This window comes from Uranotaenia lowii, chromosome 3 (genome assembly GCF_029784155.1).
Source record: "Uranotaenia lowii strain MFRU-FL chromosome 3, ASM2978415v1, whole genome shotgun sequence".
Classification (NCBI taxonomy): Eukaryota; Metazoa; Arthropoda; class Insecta; order Diptera; family Culicidae; genus Uranotaenia; species Uranotaenia lowii.
In genome coordinates, this window is record NC_073693.1 from 243,342,151 (window position 1) to 243,360,117 (window position 17,967).

At 39.4% G+C, this 17,967-nt stretch overlaps 1 protein-coding gene across 2 annotated transcripts in view; it reads right to left on the reverse strand.

Annotated features, from left to right (window-relative positions):
* LOC129758689 (influenza virus NS1A-binding protein homolog) overlaps window positions 1-17,967 on the reverse strand; it is a 126,924-nt gene that overhangs the window by 64,592 nt on the left and 44,365 nt on the right. For both annotated transcript variants that reach the window (XM_055756267.1, XM_055756266.1), the window contains exon 2: window positions 13,581-13,688. In XM_055756267.1, the coding sequence (XP_055612242.1) occupies window positions 13,581-13,662 (82 nt within the window). In that variant the 5' untranslated portion in view covers window positions 13,663-13,688. The remainder of the gene's footprint in view (window positions 1-13,580; window positions 13,689-17,967) is intronic.

Genomic DNA, 17,967 nt, shown 5'->3' on the forward strand with positions numbered 1-17,967 from the left:
ATCGCCGTTTTATTGAGAACTTCTCGGAAATAGCAGCGCCGTTAACTGAGCTCACCAAAACTAAAGCAAAGTTTAGATGGAACACAGGAGCTGAGGAAGCGTTCGAAAAACTAAAAAAAGCCCTTACTTCTGCACCTGTCTTAGCAATGCCAAACTATAACAAGCCGTTTGCGATAGCCTGTGATGCGAGCGATATTGCAATAGGAGCGGTTCTTACGCAGGAGTTCGAGGGACAAGAGCACCCGATTTGTTACTTTTCTCAAAAACTGTCTTCCTCGGAACGTAAATACTCGGTAACAGAAAGAGAATGTTTAGCCGTTATTAGAGCCATTGAAAAGTTCAGAGGGTTCATAGAGGGGATTAAGTTCACAGTGTATTGTGATCATGCAGCACTAAGTTATCTTAGATCTCTGAAGAATCCTACCGCACTCATGAGTCGTTGGCTACTCCGCTTGAACGCGTTTGATTTCAACATTAAATACCGCAAAGGTACAGTGAACGTCGTACCCGATGCACTATCCAGAATTGTTCCAGATAGCGTTCTTGCAGTAACAACAGAAGCAGATTCCTGGTACACGCGGTTGAAGGAACAGGTAAAGCAAAACGCAGGCGATTTTCCGGACTTCAAGCTGGTCGACAAAGAGTTATACAAAAACTGCAAGTGCAAAGATGAGTTGGGAACGGTCACGCATAGATGGAAGAAAATTGTCCCGAAGAACGAGCGATTGGATATGATCAGGAGGTTCCATGACTCGACATCGTCAGCGCACCTGGGTCTCATGAAAACTCTCCACAAAATACAAACCTTCTACTACTGGCCCAAGATGGCTGAGGATGTAGCAGCATACATCAGGACATGCGATATTTGTAAGGCGTGCAAAGCATCAAACACTGCTATGATGCCAACCATGGGAGCGGCGAAGCCCGCACGACTTCCTTGGGAATTAATCTCAGTCGATTTTGTTGGCCCCTTAACCAGATCAAAAGCAGGAAACACAGTGATGTTGGTCGTAGTAGACTGGGTGACCAAATACATAATAGTCCATCCCATGCGCGCGGCAGACTCGGTCAAAATGGTGGATTTTTTGGAAAAGCAGGTATTCCTGAAGTTCTCAAGGCCACGAATCATCTTATCGGACAACGGGAAACAATTTTTGTCATCAGCGTTTAAAGCTCTGTTAGCAAAACACCACATCACACACATGACAACAGCTTACTACTGTCCGATGGTAAATAATGCTGAGCGGGTTAACCGTGTGCTCATAACTTGCATCAGGGCGTTAATCGAAGAAGACCATCGGGACTGGGACGCCAATTTAGCGGCCATCACTGCAGCTATAAATAGCGCTAAACATGAGGTTACGGGAATAAGTCCTCATCATGCAAACTTTGGTAGAGACCTAGTGCTTCACACTGATCTGTACACACAACAGGCCATCAACACACCGAAGGACCCCAAAGTAGCTCAGGAAGTACGCTTGTCATCAATTCGCCGTATACACGAATTCATTCAGCAACGTATTAAAAACAACCACACAAAATCAAAGCAACGATACGACGTCAATAAGAAACCAGCTACTTTTCTTGTGGGAGACTTGGTGTGGCGTCGCAACTTTACCCTTTCATCGAAGGCGGACCACATCAATAGAAAATTGGACCCCAAATTTGTACCAGCGATGGTTAGGAAAATTCTGGGCACCAACCTCTACGAATTGGAAGATGTCCAATCAGGAAAGCAGGGTCGGTATCATGCCAAAGACATAAAAGCCGACTAGCATAGATTCAAGCTATGTAAGCAGTTGCTGACAACACACACACAAAACACGACATTGAGACGGCTGATGGACCCGCATACACACATTGAAACCTCGCCTCCAATCCTATCGGACTACAACAACAAGTTCCTGACGCCGAATTAGCGTTGAATTGCGCTTGGGATATTGGAATGCTGGAAATCCTGGAAAGTACAGCAGCTCCAAACACCACGTCGCTGCAGTCAAAGGGATTGTCAGGACAACATCAAGAACCCCGCGGATTACAGTTTTGCGCAGAAGTTGTGCGGAGTAGACTTCATGACGGCCGCTACTACCATATCGACTCTCTGCCGCAAACTACCAATACCGCCTTGTTCCAGCTATGACGCAGACCAACCACCGTCTGTAAACCACTACGCTCAATGCGCTCAAAACACCGTTAGCCGATCGGGAGAAATCGTGCCACCATCGAGGGCAGTTAGCAAGATCATCGCTCGCTATCTCCTCGAATCATCACAGCTATGACAACAGGCTAGGCCTGTGAACGACTGCGTTATCGCCGAAAACACCGTTGCTGATCGGGACAAATCGAGCCATCGTCAAGCGCAGCGAGCAACAACACCTTTCATTACCTCCTCGCTTGACGACCATATAGCTACGTCCATCACCAAGGGTGATCAACAAAGAGATCTTCATCGACTCAGCAAACACGCACAGCGTCAATCACCACACTACACCGAACGTGACAGTATGCCCGACTAGAGCATTGGTTAACGCCTTCGCAAGCGGATAGAGCTCATCCGCAGCGACAGTGCGGAACTCACGCTGCAAACATGCTCCTCGAGCGACAGCAGTAATTTCTTCGAAATGGACAACGCATACTGAAGCAGCACGGAGTGTGCAGGTATCGTCTGGACAGGCTCCTCAGTAAATGGAGGTCACAAACAGGACCATGCAGACCGAGAATACCCGGAAATGACTCCTCAGCGCCAAGGCGCTTTCCGTTCACGAACCGAGATAAATCGTACTCTGTGGGCTGGACGCAGTTCGCAGAGAATCTCGTAAGGAGACAGTATTGGAACGCCAGGCCAAGTTCTCCAATACGACACCGAAAGACGTCACCATTATACCCGCAAGGCCTCCCGCAGGCTAGCCGTTAGTCAGGGCGAGAGAAACTGACCGTGTTCATGCTAAACGCAAACACGCCGTTACTGGAACGTGACAAACCAGCAAGAAGCTCTCTTGAGCGCGATCCGTTAGTCAGGGCGAGAGAAACTGACCGTGTACATGCCTCGCGCTGTCACGCCGTTACTGGAACGTGACAAACCAGCAAATCCAGCTATGCAAGTAGAAACACGACTGCCAACAACGGATCACCACTCCACGAAAATCCGGACAGACAGACCGTTTGCCGATCGGAACAGCGAGCCGCGGAGGGCAACATCTGGACAACAGCACCAATAAACCAGCTATGAGCTACACCAGCTACGAAGAATGTATACTCCATCAAAATACAACCTTGGAACAAAAAAACAAACCGTACTAATCTGGAATGGTGTCACTACATACGAGATGAATCCAGTATTCGAACCACATGCTGAACTAGTCCTAATTTTAGGGGAAGTAGCATAAACGGGGTCGTCAAGAAAACCCTCCATTCAAAAGCAACGCGATCTGGAGGCGCGGTATAACCTCCATTCGGGCTCTTGGCGATCAGGGAACTAAATTCTCCCTTTCCATGGATTTGCTGCTTTTCCCTCTTTTTTAATCACCATATTTTTAACCTCTTTTTAATTTTTATATTTGTTCAATGTTTTGTGTTTTTGAGCAAATTTGTAATGTTTAAGCTACTGTTTTGTGATTGTAACCGTAGCGGAGGCAAGAATTTGAAAGCTGGTACAGGAACGGTCAGAGACAATTTGCCAAGACTCGTTGGCGTTCGGTCAAGTCTTCCAGAAGTCGCTGGAGTAGTATTTTGATTTGGGCCTTTAAGTTTCGATCTGGCAAGCATTGCGGTGGCTTGCGAAGTTTCGTGGTTGCCTTAGGGTGGCCAGACCGATGTCTCTGATCGTTGCCTAGGTATAGAGGTTTTTGAATTTTTCATGAATCGTTTGTCTCCGATTCATGAAAAATTCTTCCGTTGCGGTAGTGTATGTAGCATTATAATTAAGTTTGTCTAGCTATTTTGTTTTGAGCGTGTAATGAGTGAGTCAAAAACCTACCAAAGATTGAGTGTTTAGAGTTTAGAGTGTAAACGTCAAACGCACACGCGGTACAAAAAAGGTAAACAAAGGAAAGCGAAAACAAAACAGCATCGTCCAAACGTTCTCAACGGTTGTGTTCGCGATTGCATTTGCGCAATTCTTTCACCAGCAAAAAGTGGCCTGTAATCCGTTCGCATCGCAGAGCCGTAGCCAGTAGGAACGAGCTTAAGGAGCTACATTGCCAAAGATTGCCAAGAGGAACGGCGCCGATTGCGAAGACGAGATTCTGGTGTAGAAAAGCGAGCGCAACAGAAACGAAGATAGTCGCAGCGACCGGAACAATTGGAGCGAAAGAAATAGAGGACGGAAAGAAAGTATCCGCAACAGCAAACAACACAGAAGGAGCCCAGTTCGAAGGCCAACGGCCTCCGCGACAGACGGTCGGAACAATAAATTACGCAGGAAAGACGGCCCCAATCGGGGTCGTTTTTGGAGGACTAAATTCTCTTTTTTCGGGACTCGTTTTTGTGCCACTTCTGGCTTTTTCGAGTCTCGTTTTTGAGAACGGAATTCCCGACGCCGTGAAACTCCAACGATTTGGAGCCAGCCGGAAGCAGTCTACGGAGGTGCTCCGGGCAGTGGTGCGTGCCCGTGGAGCCGAGCAACCTGCCAGTGTTGCCAGATAATCCCGTGATCATCAGCTGTGATAAACCTGTGCCGTCCGATAGCTGTGATATGACTGTTGTGCGTTTGGGATGTAAAGTTTGTGAACTATGGTAGGAAACGGGCCCGTGAGTAGAAATTGTGTTAAGCTAGCCTAGGTTTTTAATGTGTCGTATAAGTAAAAATGTAAATTGCTACAAGTTTTGGGTTTTGAGTGTTTGTGTTTTGGGTAAAAGTTAGCCGTGCAGCACACACTGAGAGGCAGTGGTGCTCAACTTGTTTCACCGGTCGCCGAAAGAAATTAGTATCACGAATTTCCAAGGTATTGGCACGTCCTAATAACTCACCTTTTAAAAAGAAAGCGCTTATTATATAAAGTAACTCTATAGAACAAATGATTTGTCTAAAAGAGAACTGGCACCCCTGGCTCAAGCTGAAAGTGTTTTTTTAGTATCAGTTTTTATAAAGCCGATTTTCAGGTGTTAAATATGTGCTTTTGATAAATAATTTCATTTGGAGCGTTGCTGAAGTGTTTGTGCTACTGACGGTTATGGAGGTATAGGTAAAATTGTCGCAGATAACAGGTAATTTAAGAATTCTTATTTTTCGATTTTGCAATGGTTGTGTGATGACGCGTCAGTGCATGGTGGTTCTAAAAAATTCCACTAGTGACATACAGATGTCACTAGTAGAGTTTTAAAAAGGTTCGCGTACTTTGTGCTACCGACATCTAGTGAGTAATTTTGTTTTTGTGCTAGCGCTATCTAGGGAATGATTTTTTTAAAATGTGTTAGATATGTGATAAAAATGATAAAACTATTTGTTTTTCAAGATAAAGAGATTGAAACACATTTGTCATAAAACGCAAACAAAATTCAAAAATCGTTTATCCTGAATCAAGTTAACATAATTCTGTGCGCGCGTGTGTGTGTGTGTTAGCGTGGTGAAAATTGACGTGATTAGGTTCGTTCGGTCGTCGGTGTTAATAAATAAAGTGTATTAATGCTGCTGGAGCAAGAGAGCAACAATGGTGATTTCCTCCTCCGTTCAGTTGCTTGCGAAAAGTGTACATCAGGCAAGCGAGGCGCGATCGGATGCGTTTTTTCTTTCCTTCCTTTTCCTCTTTCTCTCCCCGTTTGCATAATGCGTTAGAACGTTTTTGCTCGTTAGGTCGTTCTTGCTCTTCTCGTTTTAAACGCGTGAAAAACTTCGGTGAGTTGCACCGGCGCCAAGTGCATTATACGTGTATGACAATGCCACGTTAGGACGTTTTGCTCTGCTCATATTAAGCGCGCGATAAAATTGTGCATTGTAAGTGTATGGCAATGCCACGTTAGGACGTTTTGCTCTCCTCGTCATAAACGCGCGGTAAAATTCGGTGAGTTGCACCGGTGCTAAGTACATTGTATGTGTATGACAATGCCACGTTAGGACGTATTTGCTCTAAATAAAAACGCGATGAACTCGATAGTGTGCGACGCGACGAACATTAAATATTTAACTTTGCTTTGATCACATCCCTTCCCAAAGGGAATCCAGATCTAATTTACCTTCCCCACTGACAAACCACCCTTCCTGTGACGACCGTGGAGATTTAGAGGTGTATTCGGTCTCTAGTAGCAACGGAAGTCGAACTAACAATCCTTCCCTTTCCACGATGAACCGTAAGGACGTGGCCGGCGCCGTTATTGACCATATAAGATAAGGAACCTTCGAAACGTGTACACAGAAAATGGTAAGCTAATCCCAAGCCCCATTTATTTGGATCTATGTACAATTTTGATGGTTCTTGTCAATCACGGAGAAGCAACTACTGAAATGTACGGTTTATCTAAGCTCAAGCTCAAGCTCAAGAACAAATGATTTGTCTAAAACGTACCGATTTTAAAGTAGTGAAGCTTTTTTCCCGAAGCATGTTATTTTTTATTTTTTTTTTCAACTTTGAATAACTTTGAAAAAAATAATTGTAGCTAAATTTCTGAGAACTATAAAACTAAGACTATAAATTTTGTAGAAATCGGTTGAGAAACAAGAGTTTTTTAGCGGAAAAGGTGTTTGCTGTCATTAGACCGCTCGCGGTATGTATGGATATACACAAAGTGTCGGTATTTTAAGTGTTAAAAACATTCTAGAGGAGATAAGAACATAATAACCACCTTAAGGAGGACGCTTGTTTAACAATAAAAATAGCAGATGACTTTTTTTGTCTTATAAGATACGAAGTAATGGTCTTCCACAAAGTTAAAGAATTATAAATTGGCACAAAAACCATTCGCAGGTTTGGTTCAACAGAACAAACAAAATCAATGTTAATTTTTCAGAACAAAATATTCAATTTTTCCATACAAACCTAAAAGTTCAAATTTACTTATGTAAATGTTACTTATAAAATCTGCCCAGCATTATGGCTGAGTTTTGAACAAAACTGAGCTTTTAAGACCCCAGAGTTTGAGAAATTGAAAAAAGACTCCAAATCGACTCAGTCTAATGGGACACATTATACTGGACAATTTTCTGGCTACAACTTTGCTCAAGACCAAGACTCAAAGCGGTAGGAATAGTGAGAAAATAGTCATAACGTTCCAAACGGAGCATTATTTATTCACGAAAAGAATCTAGCAACACTGCACAGTGGTCCAGGACAGAACTTTATCGTGAAAAAATTAATTACGAAAATACTATAACAGATAGACAAATGGTGTCTTCAAGCAAAAATGCTCATCAAACCATGGGCTTTAATAGTATTAAATCAAATATTTGAGTGTGCCATTTTTGCATAATTTACACATAAAAACTTTTTCCAGTGAACAGATAGAGCCAAGCTGTCTTCTATAAAGTTGTAGCCAACGGCTTTTGAGGCAACTTGACCCAAGATACTACACACATATGATGTTTCGTAACCGAGTTATGATTTTTTTAATATTAAAATGTTAGGGCGTGTCGAAAAAACAGAATGAAATAAAAATTCGCACATTTTTCTTCAAGAACGCAAACTTAAATCTGAAGGCGTTCATTAGTTATAAGGAATTTTTTAGCAAAAACTTGTACTTTTTAAATTGTCACATCTCGGATTTGTGCAAATCAAAAAAATTATTTTATGACGGCATTGTTTAGCTCAAATATCAAATATTTGATTGTAAAATTTTGGAAGATAGGTTATATTTTAAATTCGAGAAAAATTGAAATTTGATAATTTTCAATACGAATTCACACATTTGAAGACCCTGTGAAAGAGAACATCCCCATTTCTCGTGCAAAAGTCGAATTTTCATCGTTTTGTTATTGGCTGAGTCTATTGCGATGCTTCAATAACCGATTTAGTACATTTTTCTTGTACATTTTCAAAAATAATGAAAATTTAAAAAAAAAAGTTATTTTTACCTATTTTTTTTTTAAATTTGACTAAATTTGCTAATTAAATGATGAGAACATCATACAAATCTTTTTTTTACAAGTGCAAGTATCTTATAAATTAATTCTATACCATTCAAATAACCAGTAAAAACTTCAATTTTCATTTTTTCAAACCGTACATCATAACCAAATTTACAAAAAATATATCAGTTGCAATCAGAGAATGTTTCCACTATTCAATTATGATTAGGCAAATCTTGGATATCCGTTATTTTTAAAGCTTCAGATTTTTCATCTTTTTTAAGAAACACAAATTCGTTTGAGAACCACACAAATTTTTAATGGTGATCTGTTTTAAATTTTCTTGCTATTCTTAGAAGACGTTCATTTAAATCCGTCAGTCGGTGGTGATGATGATGGTCACACCTCATTCCCCTACACAGGTTTGAGCTGGTCGAGTTACCTTTATGATAATTTTAATATGAATGAATAGTAATATGAATGAATAGTGGAAGTCAATCCGTTGATCGATCTTGAGTCCAATGCATTGGAATGTTAATGCAGCTCAGTGGTTTTCCCGCGCTGTTCTCATTATTTTATCCTTAAGTGCTATGTTCCTGAAGCGAACCAGGATGGGAGATAGACCTCTGCCATTCGGCGAAGACAGTCGCGTATTACCAAAAATGTCATAAGAATTGCAGGATATTTCCAGGCTACTTAATATGTTGTTTAACAGGTGAACAAGATCCTCGTTTATAAGCTGCACCACATTTAAAATAAGCAGGTTACCCTCCATTGAAAATTGTTTGATCATATTAACTTCGAAAATCAACTCTTCAATATACTGTCGATTTTGTGTTTGATCATTCTTAAGTTCAGCTATCTCATTTTGCAAAGATGAAACAATAGATTTATGATCATCCAGTGAAACTTTCATTTGCTTCTTCAATAAAGTAGTTTAACCGATGATAATCTTTGGTTCAGATGATATTTAAATGGAGTTTTCCGATATAAACTGCAGGCCAGTCAAGGTTCTGCTCGCTTCAATTGCATGGTTTGAGGCGTATTCGCCTGTGTTTCGCCTTTATTTATGCAATCTAAGCAGAGCTTCATGTTATTTCCATCAATTTAGTGGTGTCCTGAATATCCCGATTTTTTTTCATCACGGTGTCCTGATTTTTGACAAAACTACCTGGCACCTCTGCGTCACATCAAAAACGTGTGACACTCTCTTACTCAAGTCAGCCGCTCAGTTTAGCCACACGTTGCAAAGCTGGGAGCTCTCCTTCTTTATTTTGTCGCTCCGAGAATTTCTTTGGGCCTGGCTAGTAAAACTATCAAAATGAACGTGGCGACAAACGTGTTAACATTTTGGTAACAGGGTTGCCAATTGTTTTACCAAATTCAGGGAGCCTTAAGAAGAAAAATCAAGCTAACATTAAATAATCGAACTCCCCTGTTTTCCATTTCTTACAAACAGGTATAGTTATTGATCATGGTGAAATCACCAATAATGAGTTTGAGATTATATTTAGGTAGGTATCTATTGATTCAGCTCGATGATTTATCAAGCTGTAAGTACGTATGTACATATTAGAGATGTACCGAATATTCGGTCGGTCGAATATTCGGCGCCGAATACCTCCGAAAAACCGTTAAGCCGAATATTCGGCTTACCGAATAGTGGAGCTAAGTATTCGGCCGAATAGGCCGAATATCTACTACATACATGTGAAATGTTTAAAAAGATTTTGGATAATTTATAAAATATCCAAAATTAATGTTGTAAACGCTACACAATCATTAAAAACTTATGGTTTCAGAAAGACATAAAAGGTGTATCCGCTCTTTTTCACTGTAGATTGTACAGGAGAATGCTAACAAGTATCGCTTTATACTTTGAATATAGTTTATTCCCAGGCTTGCCCATAAATCCAGTAAAGATTCCAGATAAGTCAAATCTGGCCGGGATGTCCAGATGGAAGGTTTATTCAAATTATTTGCTAAATCAAATAAAAAAATTAAATTTTTCTTAATTATTTTTAGATTTTGTGTTGAATAACGATTTTTTTTTATTTTCAAAATAAACATAAATTTTGCCCTTTTTTATTTTTTTTTTTTTTCAAAAATCGCCCGGAATTCCTGATTATGTGGATACGTGTGGTTGACAGCATGGTATCCTTGAGGTTAAAGATCTTATTACTTTTCAACAACAATTTTGAAGATATATTGCACAAATTCGACCTTCATCTAATTCAATATCAAAGAAGCAATTTAAATAGCTTGGCACTTGTTTCGACATGTTTTGTCCCAGATTTCAAGGGCACGCAATCTCTTTGATGATAAACGCCTTAGAAGTGACTAATCATCTGATGTTTTTCAGTTAGGCCGGAACAAATTTCAAATCCTTCTTTTGTCACTCGGAGTTGGAACATCGCGAGGGGGGGGACAATAAAAAATAATGTGAAAAACAAATAAATTGGAATAAATTTTACGAAAGCTTGTATGCAACAAGGTTGCAAACAATATCATTGCACAAAACCTAAAAAACAAGTATTTTTTTATTGAAAAATTCAATAAAATCAAGAATACAAAAGGTGAAATAACTTCCATCTTCCAAAATTTGTTTTTTTCGTTTTGTAGTTTTTAGGATTCTTGAATTTTTTTTCGAAATTTACATTAAATACTTCAAACTTTATTTATTTCCCCCTTCGGGTTTTTGGAAATTTCGAAGGGGGGGGTGACAAAAGAAGAAATTGATATTTGTTCCAGCCTTATTGGTGACATTTTAAATATTCAAAAGATCCCAACTTAAAAAATATATTGTAATACATCATCCGATAATATCTTCTGGTTGAAAATAATCGATTATAAACCTGAGGGCCATTAATATGGAAGAAATAGAAAGCATTGAAACAATCGCTTAAGTTTTTTTTTCATTATGGCTCCAAAAAAGGTAGCCAACCTGGAAAAGTCTGGATGGCGAACTTTATAGGTGATGACTTATTTTTGTCGCTTTTATTTGATAATATCATACCAGACCCCAATGTGGAAGTATCGAAAGTACTACGTTCTATGTTGAATTCCCTGCTTTACATCCATCATCGTAGAACTCCTCACTTTTCAATTATTTATTCGAACCATTTCCTATCATTCTATGACGAAAATTCTTAATTTTTACTTTTTTGTAAAAAAATGCCTTGTCTAAACCCAATAGTCTGGAAGCCTGGAAACCTAAAAAGTTGTCTGACGAAATTCCAAAAAGTCTGGAAGATCCAGACAAAATCTGGAAGGTTGAATATCACTGATCACGCCACATCGACTTGGGATTTTAGCCGATTGCGCACAGGGTCTTCATTTGAAAGTAAGTAGCGGCAAACCCCAAGCAATCGACCATGTACGTGCTCGGCTAAATCCCGAGTCGTTGGGTGGTGATAGCAGGGTGGCCAATTTTTTTTTTTTTCAATATTCAGGAACGTGTTAAATAAAAATCAAGATACATCAGAGAAACGGAAATCTCTGTCAAAATGAGTAGATAACTTTTTTTGGTCGTCGTTCCACATTTTGACCTCCTTCAGTGGTATCTTATGCAGTTCAATACCGCCTATTTCCATCACATTCACAAAAATCAGGAAAAATCAGGCTAATTTCCAAAAATCAGGGAAAAACTATGGCTTATCAGTTTGTCAGGCTGAGCCTCTAAAAATCAGGCAAATCCTGGAAAATCAGGCACATTGGCATCTCTGTTTGGTAGTTTTACTCGTTTTACTAGCCGGCATGGTTGTCCATTTCTCCCCGAGCGGCTTGAAAAAGGCAACTCAGTAAACTTTTCGTTCTGAAACACTTGCCCTGCTCTGTTAAGACGCCGGGCGTACACCCAATCAAAGAGCAGAGAACGCTTCGCCAGGGTGAGAGCAAGAGAAAAAAATCATCACTTTAAGTGTAGGGGAGCAGCGCTAAAGCAACTCAGTAGGCTTGGTTCTTTCCCAACAAGAAAAGGAAGAAGAAGAAGCAATATCGTTTCTTGCTGTTCGGCTGTACTCGGAAACGAGTGTAGAGCATTTCGGAATGAAGTGTGGTGCTCTATAAATCGCAGAAGATAACGGTGCGATTTAATCAGCGCACTGTCGGATTTGAGAAGTGCGGACCAACCATGCTAGCCGGGCCCAAAGAAATTCTCGGAGCGACAAAATAAAGAGGGAGAACTCCTAGATTTGCAACGTGTGGCTAAACTGAGCGGCTAACTTGAGTAAGAGAGCGTCACACGTTTTTGATGTGACGGGGCCTCCCAGGAATTACACTTGTCACCCGAATATGGGTCCCATGGCGAAGAACGTGTTAATAGAACATCAAAAGTGGCTCCAGAGATGGGAAAATTGAGTTTATCAAACTCCATTTTTTGTGAGAGGAATCTTTTGAAAAAATATCTCATAACACAGATTACAGATCGACAATTACAATTTAGCTCACATAAAAAATAGGTGAATTTTTTGTCTTATAAATATCACTTATAGTTAAATTCAGCAGAAACACATAATTTAAGCAAAACTCTTTGAAATATTTCCGAATTAACTTTTGAAAAGACGAAAATTAATCAAGTGCCAAATTTAGGAAATTTGCAACACTGAACAATATCAGAGCAGAAGACACAGAAAACTTCGAAAGAAAACCCGTCGATAGCGTACCTAAAACAGGAATGGCATCACATGTTACTGATGCCATGGGATTGATGGGTGTTCCACAGAGGGGTGTAGCGAGCGAGCTAAAAAAAGCCGGCAAAGATGCCATTCTGATTATAAAAATAGCCAAGTCTAGCAACCAAGTAAGTGAGTGAAAATGTACTCGCGGTGTATTTACACAAATCTGGTACCTTCAACGGGAACACACCCCCCTTGTAGGAGCTAGACCAAAAACCGCTTAAACCGACGACGGCGTACCATTAACATTAGCTAAATTTAAACGATACGATACTTGGGCCATGGATAGAAACCGAGAGTGTACGTTCAAAGTTTTCATGTACAATCAATTAGTATTGTGTACGTACATGTTTTTTTAGAATTAAAGTTCAATTCGATATATAATTTTATTTTAAAAAAAACTACAGTGAAATGTTTCATTTTGATTGAGCGTGGGTTCTATTGACAAGTTATAACAACACTTACAGTCAGTAGCCACATCGTAGATTAAGTAATCGAATTTAGAGGATTTATACAAACAAAAGCTAGTGCTTGTGCCAACTATCAGTTTAATCTCGGTCTGTCGAAGCAGACTTTCCTGCCAGCACGAGAGAACAGATTAAAAGTGTTGAGTTTATTTAATCATCGACAATTAAATCTCTCGTGCCCCCACAAAAGTTTGATGACACATTTGCCGTTCCTGCCAGATTAGTAAACACCTAACTATAAACACAAACAAAACCATGCGGATTGCTAAATCACTGCTAGGAGATGTTTGTTATAGAAAACCTAAAGTTTGCAATCCGACCCTGAAACGATTCATCAGCCTTTTAAGAGCTAAATGATCTTCTTATACGTTGAATATCAACTCTGTTATCAATAATAAATTTTTACTTTGAGTAATTGAAAATAATAGGGATATAACTTACCGCACATGGAGCTCTCAATACGGGGACGCATCTTTCGGATGGGATGGATTTTGGTGGAAACGAAGGAAGTTGGTTGAATCATTAAAACAATTTAGCGTGTTTGGGTATCTGGAAAAAGAAAAAAAAAAAATAAGATTATTAATCTGCACAAAACCCAAGATATACAACAGTATTAACTTCTTCAACTTAACATCCGTAGATAATAGCTCGGAAGAATTAAACTTTAATCACTTGAACAAAGAAAACAAATCATCGACACATTCGAAATGAACAGCCTTTGCTTCCTTTCTTTCTAGCACAGAAAGGAAAGGAAAAAAGGCTCACTCATTGAGACAAACACTCACTTCAGGAGCAGAGTCATTTTCTATTTTAATTCCCGCTGCAGAGTGCTCCGATGCTGATGACAGGAGTAATAGCTACTAGATATGCACTTACTTAGCTGTTAGTAGTGGCTATTGAGATCGAGTATCGAGTCACGTTTTCCCAGGCAGGCGCACACGCTAAATTGGACACGCTCCCCTAAGTTTTCGTCTGGGTGGTAGAATTTAAATGATACTTCATTCCGAGAAAATTGAGCAGTAACTGAATGCAATTTAGAGTGCGTGTTCGGGAAAATTGTGTAGGTGAGGTGACTTCCCAAACGAAGTTGATTGGAGGGGGAAATTTATTAATTAAATAATAATTTATTAATAAAATAATAACGTAGACAATTTGAATTGTTTTTGCCGATCGAAATTTCACCTGCATTTCGACAAAACAGGTCTATGATAGTAATTTAAAAAAAATATTTCTACGATATTCAACCATAAATATAGCCAACTTATATCGATTTAAAAGTATAGTTGAACTTTCCAAAAAAAAATAGATGAATTTATTGTGTGGTAATTCAGCAGTGCATTATATCCAACTAGGATATAGCAACAATATTGTCATTTCAACTATCATATGCATGTATGATTTGACCATACTTTGCATTCTTTCTAATAATTCGATATGGCAGAATCAGTTTTCGTCAAAGAATAATTTTATTTTAATTCTTTTGATCTCATTCAAGAGATCGTGAGCAAAACCTTCTTTGTATGTTAAGTTTATGTATATATGTATGTATGTATGTATGTATTTCTACCACCCAGGTAGCAAGGCACAGCCAGTAGCAGCGAGCAACTTTTACTCCGTAACTTGTTCAAGATTCGTCAACTCGATAAAAACAAAATGTCTTTGAATGGACTATTTCAAGGGATAAGAAACATAAACAGAGGCATTTACATTTCTACATAGGGATAGGATCGAATGGTCTCCATCGAAAGAACATCTTAAATTTATTGAGCGTTGAGAGTTAATGTTAAGTTTATATGACTTAAATTTAGCTTTAGCAAAACCTGCACTTAAAATTCAAACCCGGTGATCTCAGGGTGGGGTGGACCAAATTTAAAAATTCGAGTTGCATTCAAATCCTTTTTTTAACACTCATCAAAACCCATTTGTTTTATTTTGTGAAAAAACAGCTACTTAAGTTATCATCCAAAAGTTTGGGATCACCCCGCAGTATGGTGTAACGGCCAAAAGTTTGGGATCAGTCTTCTAAAACATGCATTTTTATGTCACGCGTATCTTTCTTATCAAACAACATATTGTCTATCTGGTTAGCTGCTTTGCAAACTAATGAGTTGAACTTACTTCATGAGCATTTAGATGAAAAATTTTTGAAGACTAACTTCATTAAACCTTTAGCTAAAGTTTGTTAGAATCGTTTAGACCCTACTTCCTGCGCTAGCTCAACAGGGGAACTTTGGATGATCACCGGAGAAATTGGACACTAATAACAATTAAATTTGTGATTCTTGGGCGGACTTTTAAAACCAATTTGAACTTTACAGAAACAAACAACAAGAAAGAATAATTTGAATTTTAGGGAATGCACTTTTAATTAAGACGCAACAATTTGGATGAAGAAAGACCATACATAACTTTTATTTTAAAAACTTTTCAATTCACTTTTCTTGTGAGTGTTCTTCAATTTTAGGGGTTAATGAACCAAGAGAAAATGTGGTAAGATTTTGAGGGTTTAATTTTTGTACTTGCGCATTTATTTTTCAAACTCGACGAACTCGTTGCGGCCGTTTCTCGGTGGTCGACTCGTTGGGGGGACTACTGCAGGAACGACGTAACGGGATCCGGATGAAAACAGGAACAGGGCAGTTTCAGGAACAGGTCGGATTGCACTTCGGGCAATCCGAGCAACTACTCGGCCTGTTGGGCGTAGGCCTGTCGTTCACTACACGGTCCGGGAGCTATAGAGTTCGTGCACGATAAAACCACGCGAGTGTCTCACGACTATCGAGGGGCTTGTAACGGTTGGTCGGCACTGGAACTCCCAGAGGGAATTCCCACCAGGTCTCACCACAGCCTAAAGTGCCCCTTGGGGGTTGTAACGTAGTCGGGGCACTGTCACTTGCACGACCTAAAGCACTCACGGGTCACCGGTGTTCTTTAACAAAGGGCTGCTGGTGATTAGCGACACTGGGGGAAAACTAATGTACTGGGGCTCCCTTCACTAAGCCACCTCGACCGACCAGTTGGGGGAAAAACGGCGTGAAGTCTTCCAACTGGCCGTTGAAAAAACTATCCAGATCACAACTGGATCTAATGTAACGTGGGAAGGGGGTCAGAGCCACCCAATTGCGGATACGAACGATTGTCACGTTTTGGTGTGTGACCGCGCAGTTGCTGCTCCACCTCGGACCGGAACTTGCATAAAAAGCCTCGCGTCTTGCGAGCTCCTTCTATTTATACCTTTTCTGCCTCTGATTTTAGCCCGGTTCCCATTTCCCGTCGGTGATGTTCTCGTCCCCTTCGATGACAGCAACATGACAGGAACAATACAGGAACTGACATATAGAGGGCTGGTGTCTTTTCGAACCAAACATTTTATGGCGTTGCATTCCATAACAAAATATATTAATCTAACAAAACTAAACCTAACAAATAACTAACTAAATGAATAATAAATAAATAACGCGAAAATAAATAAATAAATAAATAACGAAGAATTTAATAATTAATAAATAAATAAATATAACAAAACTAAATCCCTAAATGGACACCAGCCGATTGCTATTAAAATTAGAACAAGACACACACAAACATGAGATATCTTATCCTAATTTTAGACATTTACGAACAATAATTTTTATTTACAATATTTACAAAGTTTTCATCCAAACTGGGCCCAAAAATCACAATTTTTATTGTAACCATTAAATGAATGGTTACAAGTTTGATCATCTTCTGATAATTTTCACCAAATAGTCCGATCGATAAAAAAAGATGCAAATTTATTTGCAAGTTGTCTTCAAAGTTATTTCAGATCGGATCAGCTTATTTACAACCCAGCTAACAATTTGGTAGGTATATCAAAAGATATACGTACATCTATGTCGACAATAATCATCGTATATGTCGTTAGAAAAAAGCATATACGTACATGTTTTCGTTATTTTCTGATTTACGACTCCGACATATATCATATATGATGTCCGAAATACTTTGGTACTGTATGTAATATTGGCGGCATGTTATACGTTACATTAAAGGATTCGATTCGTACTCAATTTACGATGATGGGAATGTTGACAGGTCCAACCACACTTTATGCGATGTATTTTTGACCTTTTTTACGACTTGAAGTGATCTGATGATGAATTTGGTGATTAAAGTATGCGTAGTCCTTTATGCGAGCTGTGTTGCTGTCTTATACGATGTTCAGAATTTGCTGTACTCTTGTATGATGTGAAGTAAGTTTGACATTCGATTGATTGTTTATGTGACACTCTATGGGAGGTGTGATGTAGTCTTGTACGATGTGGAGCGTAAAACGATTTTGCAAACCTCTGTATGTATCATGTTATGTGTAGTATTGTGGTTTGCAATACGATTCTGTGAATTATTAGCATGGAAATAAAAAACTGTTAAACTTAATTTTATCAAATTTTATTACCAAATACAAGTCACTGATAATTTTTGCACTTTTCTCCGGTTCACGTATCCAAAAAATCAACATACCTGAAGAATTGTCGCTAATTCAGGTGTGAAAAAAGGTAAATTTTTGCTGCTTCGAATTTGTTTTCGATTTCTTCGTCCTATGAATGACAATGTTGATTCTCTGGGAAAAACAGCCTTCTGTCGGTTTTTGGTTGTTCCTTCTCAGTGGGAATCCGTTTTTTCTTCCGACAAGACAAACGCGTACACCTCGACGACATAGGGACCAATCGTATAATCCACTTTTTCAAACATTGGCCGTCAACACCTTGGTCAACAGCCAGTCCACGGTGATTATTCCGATCGCATCTGCCGTTATCGAGACCATCATTTATTTCCTGAAAGGCCA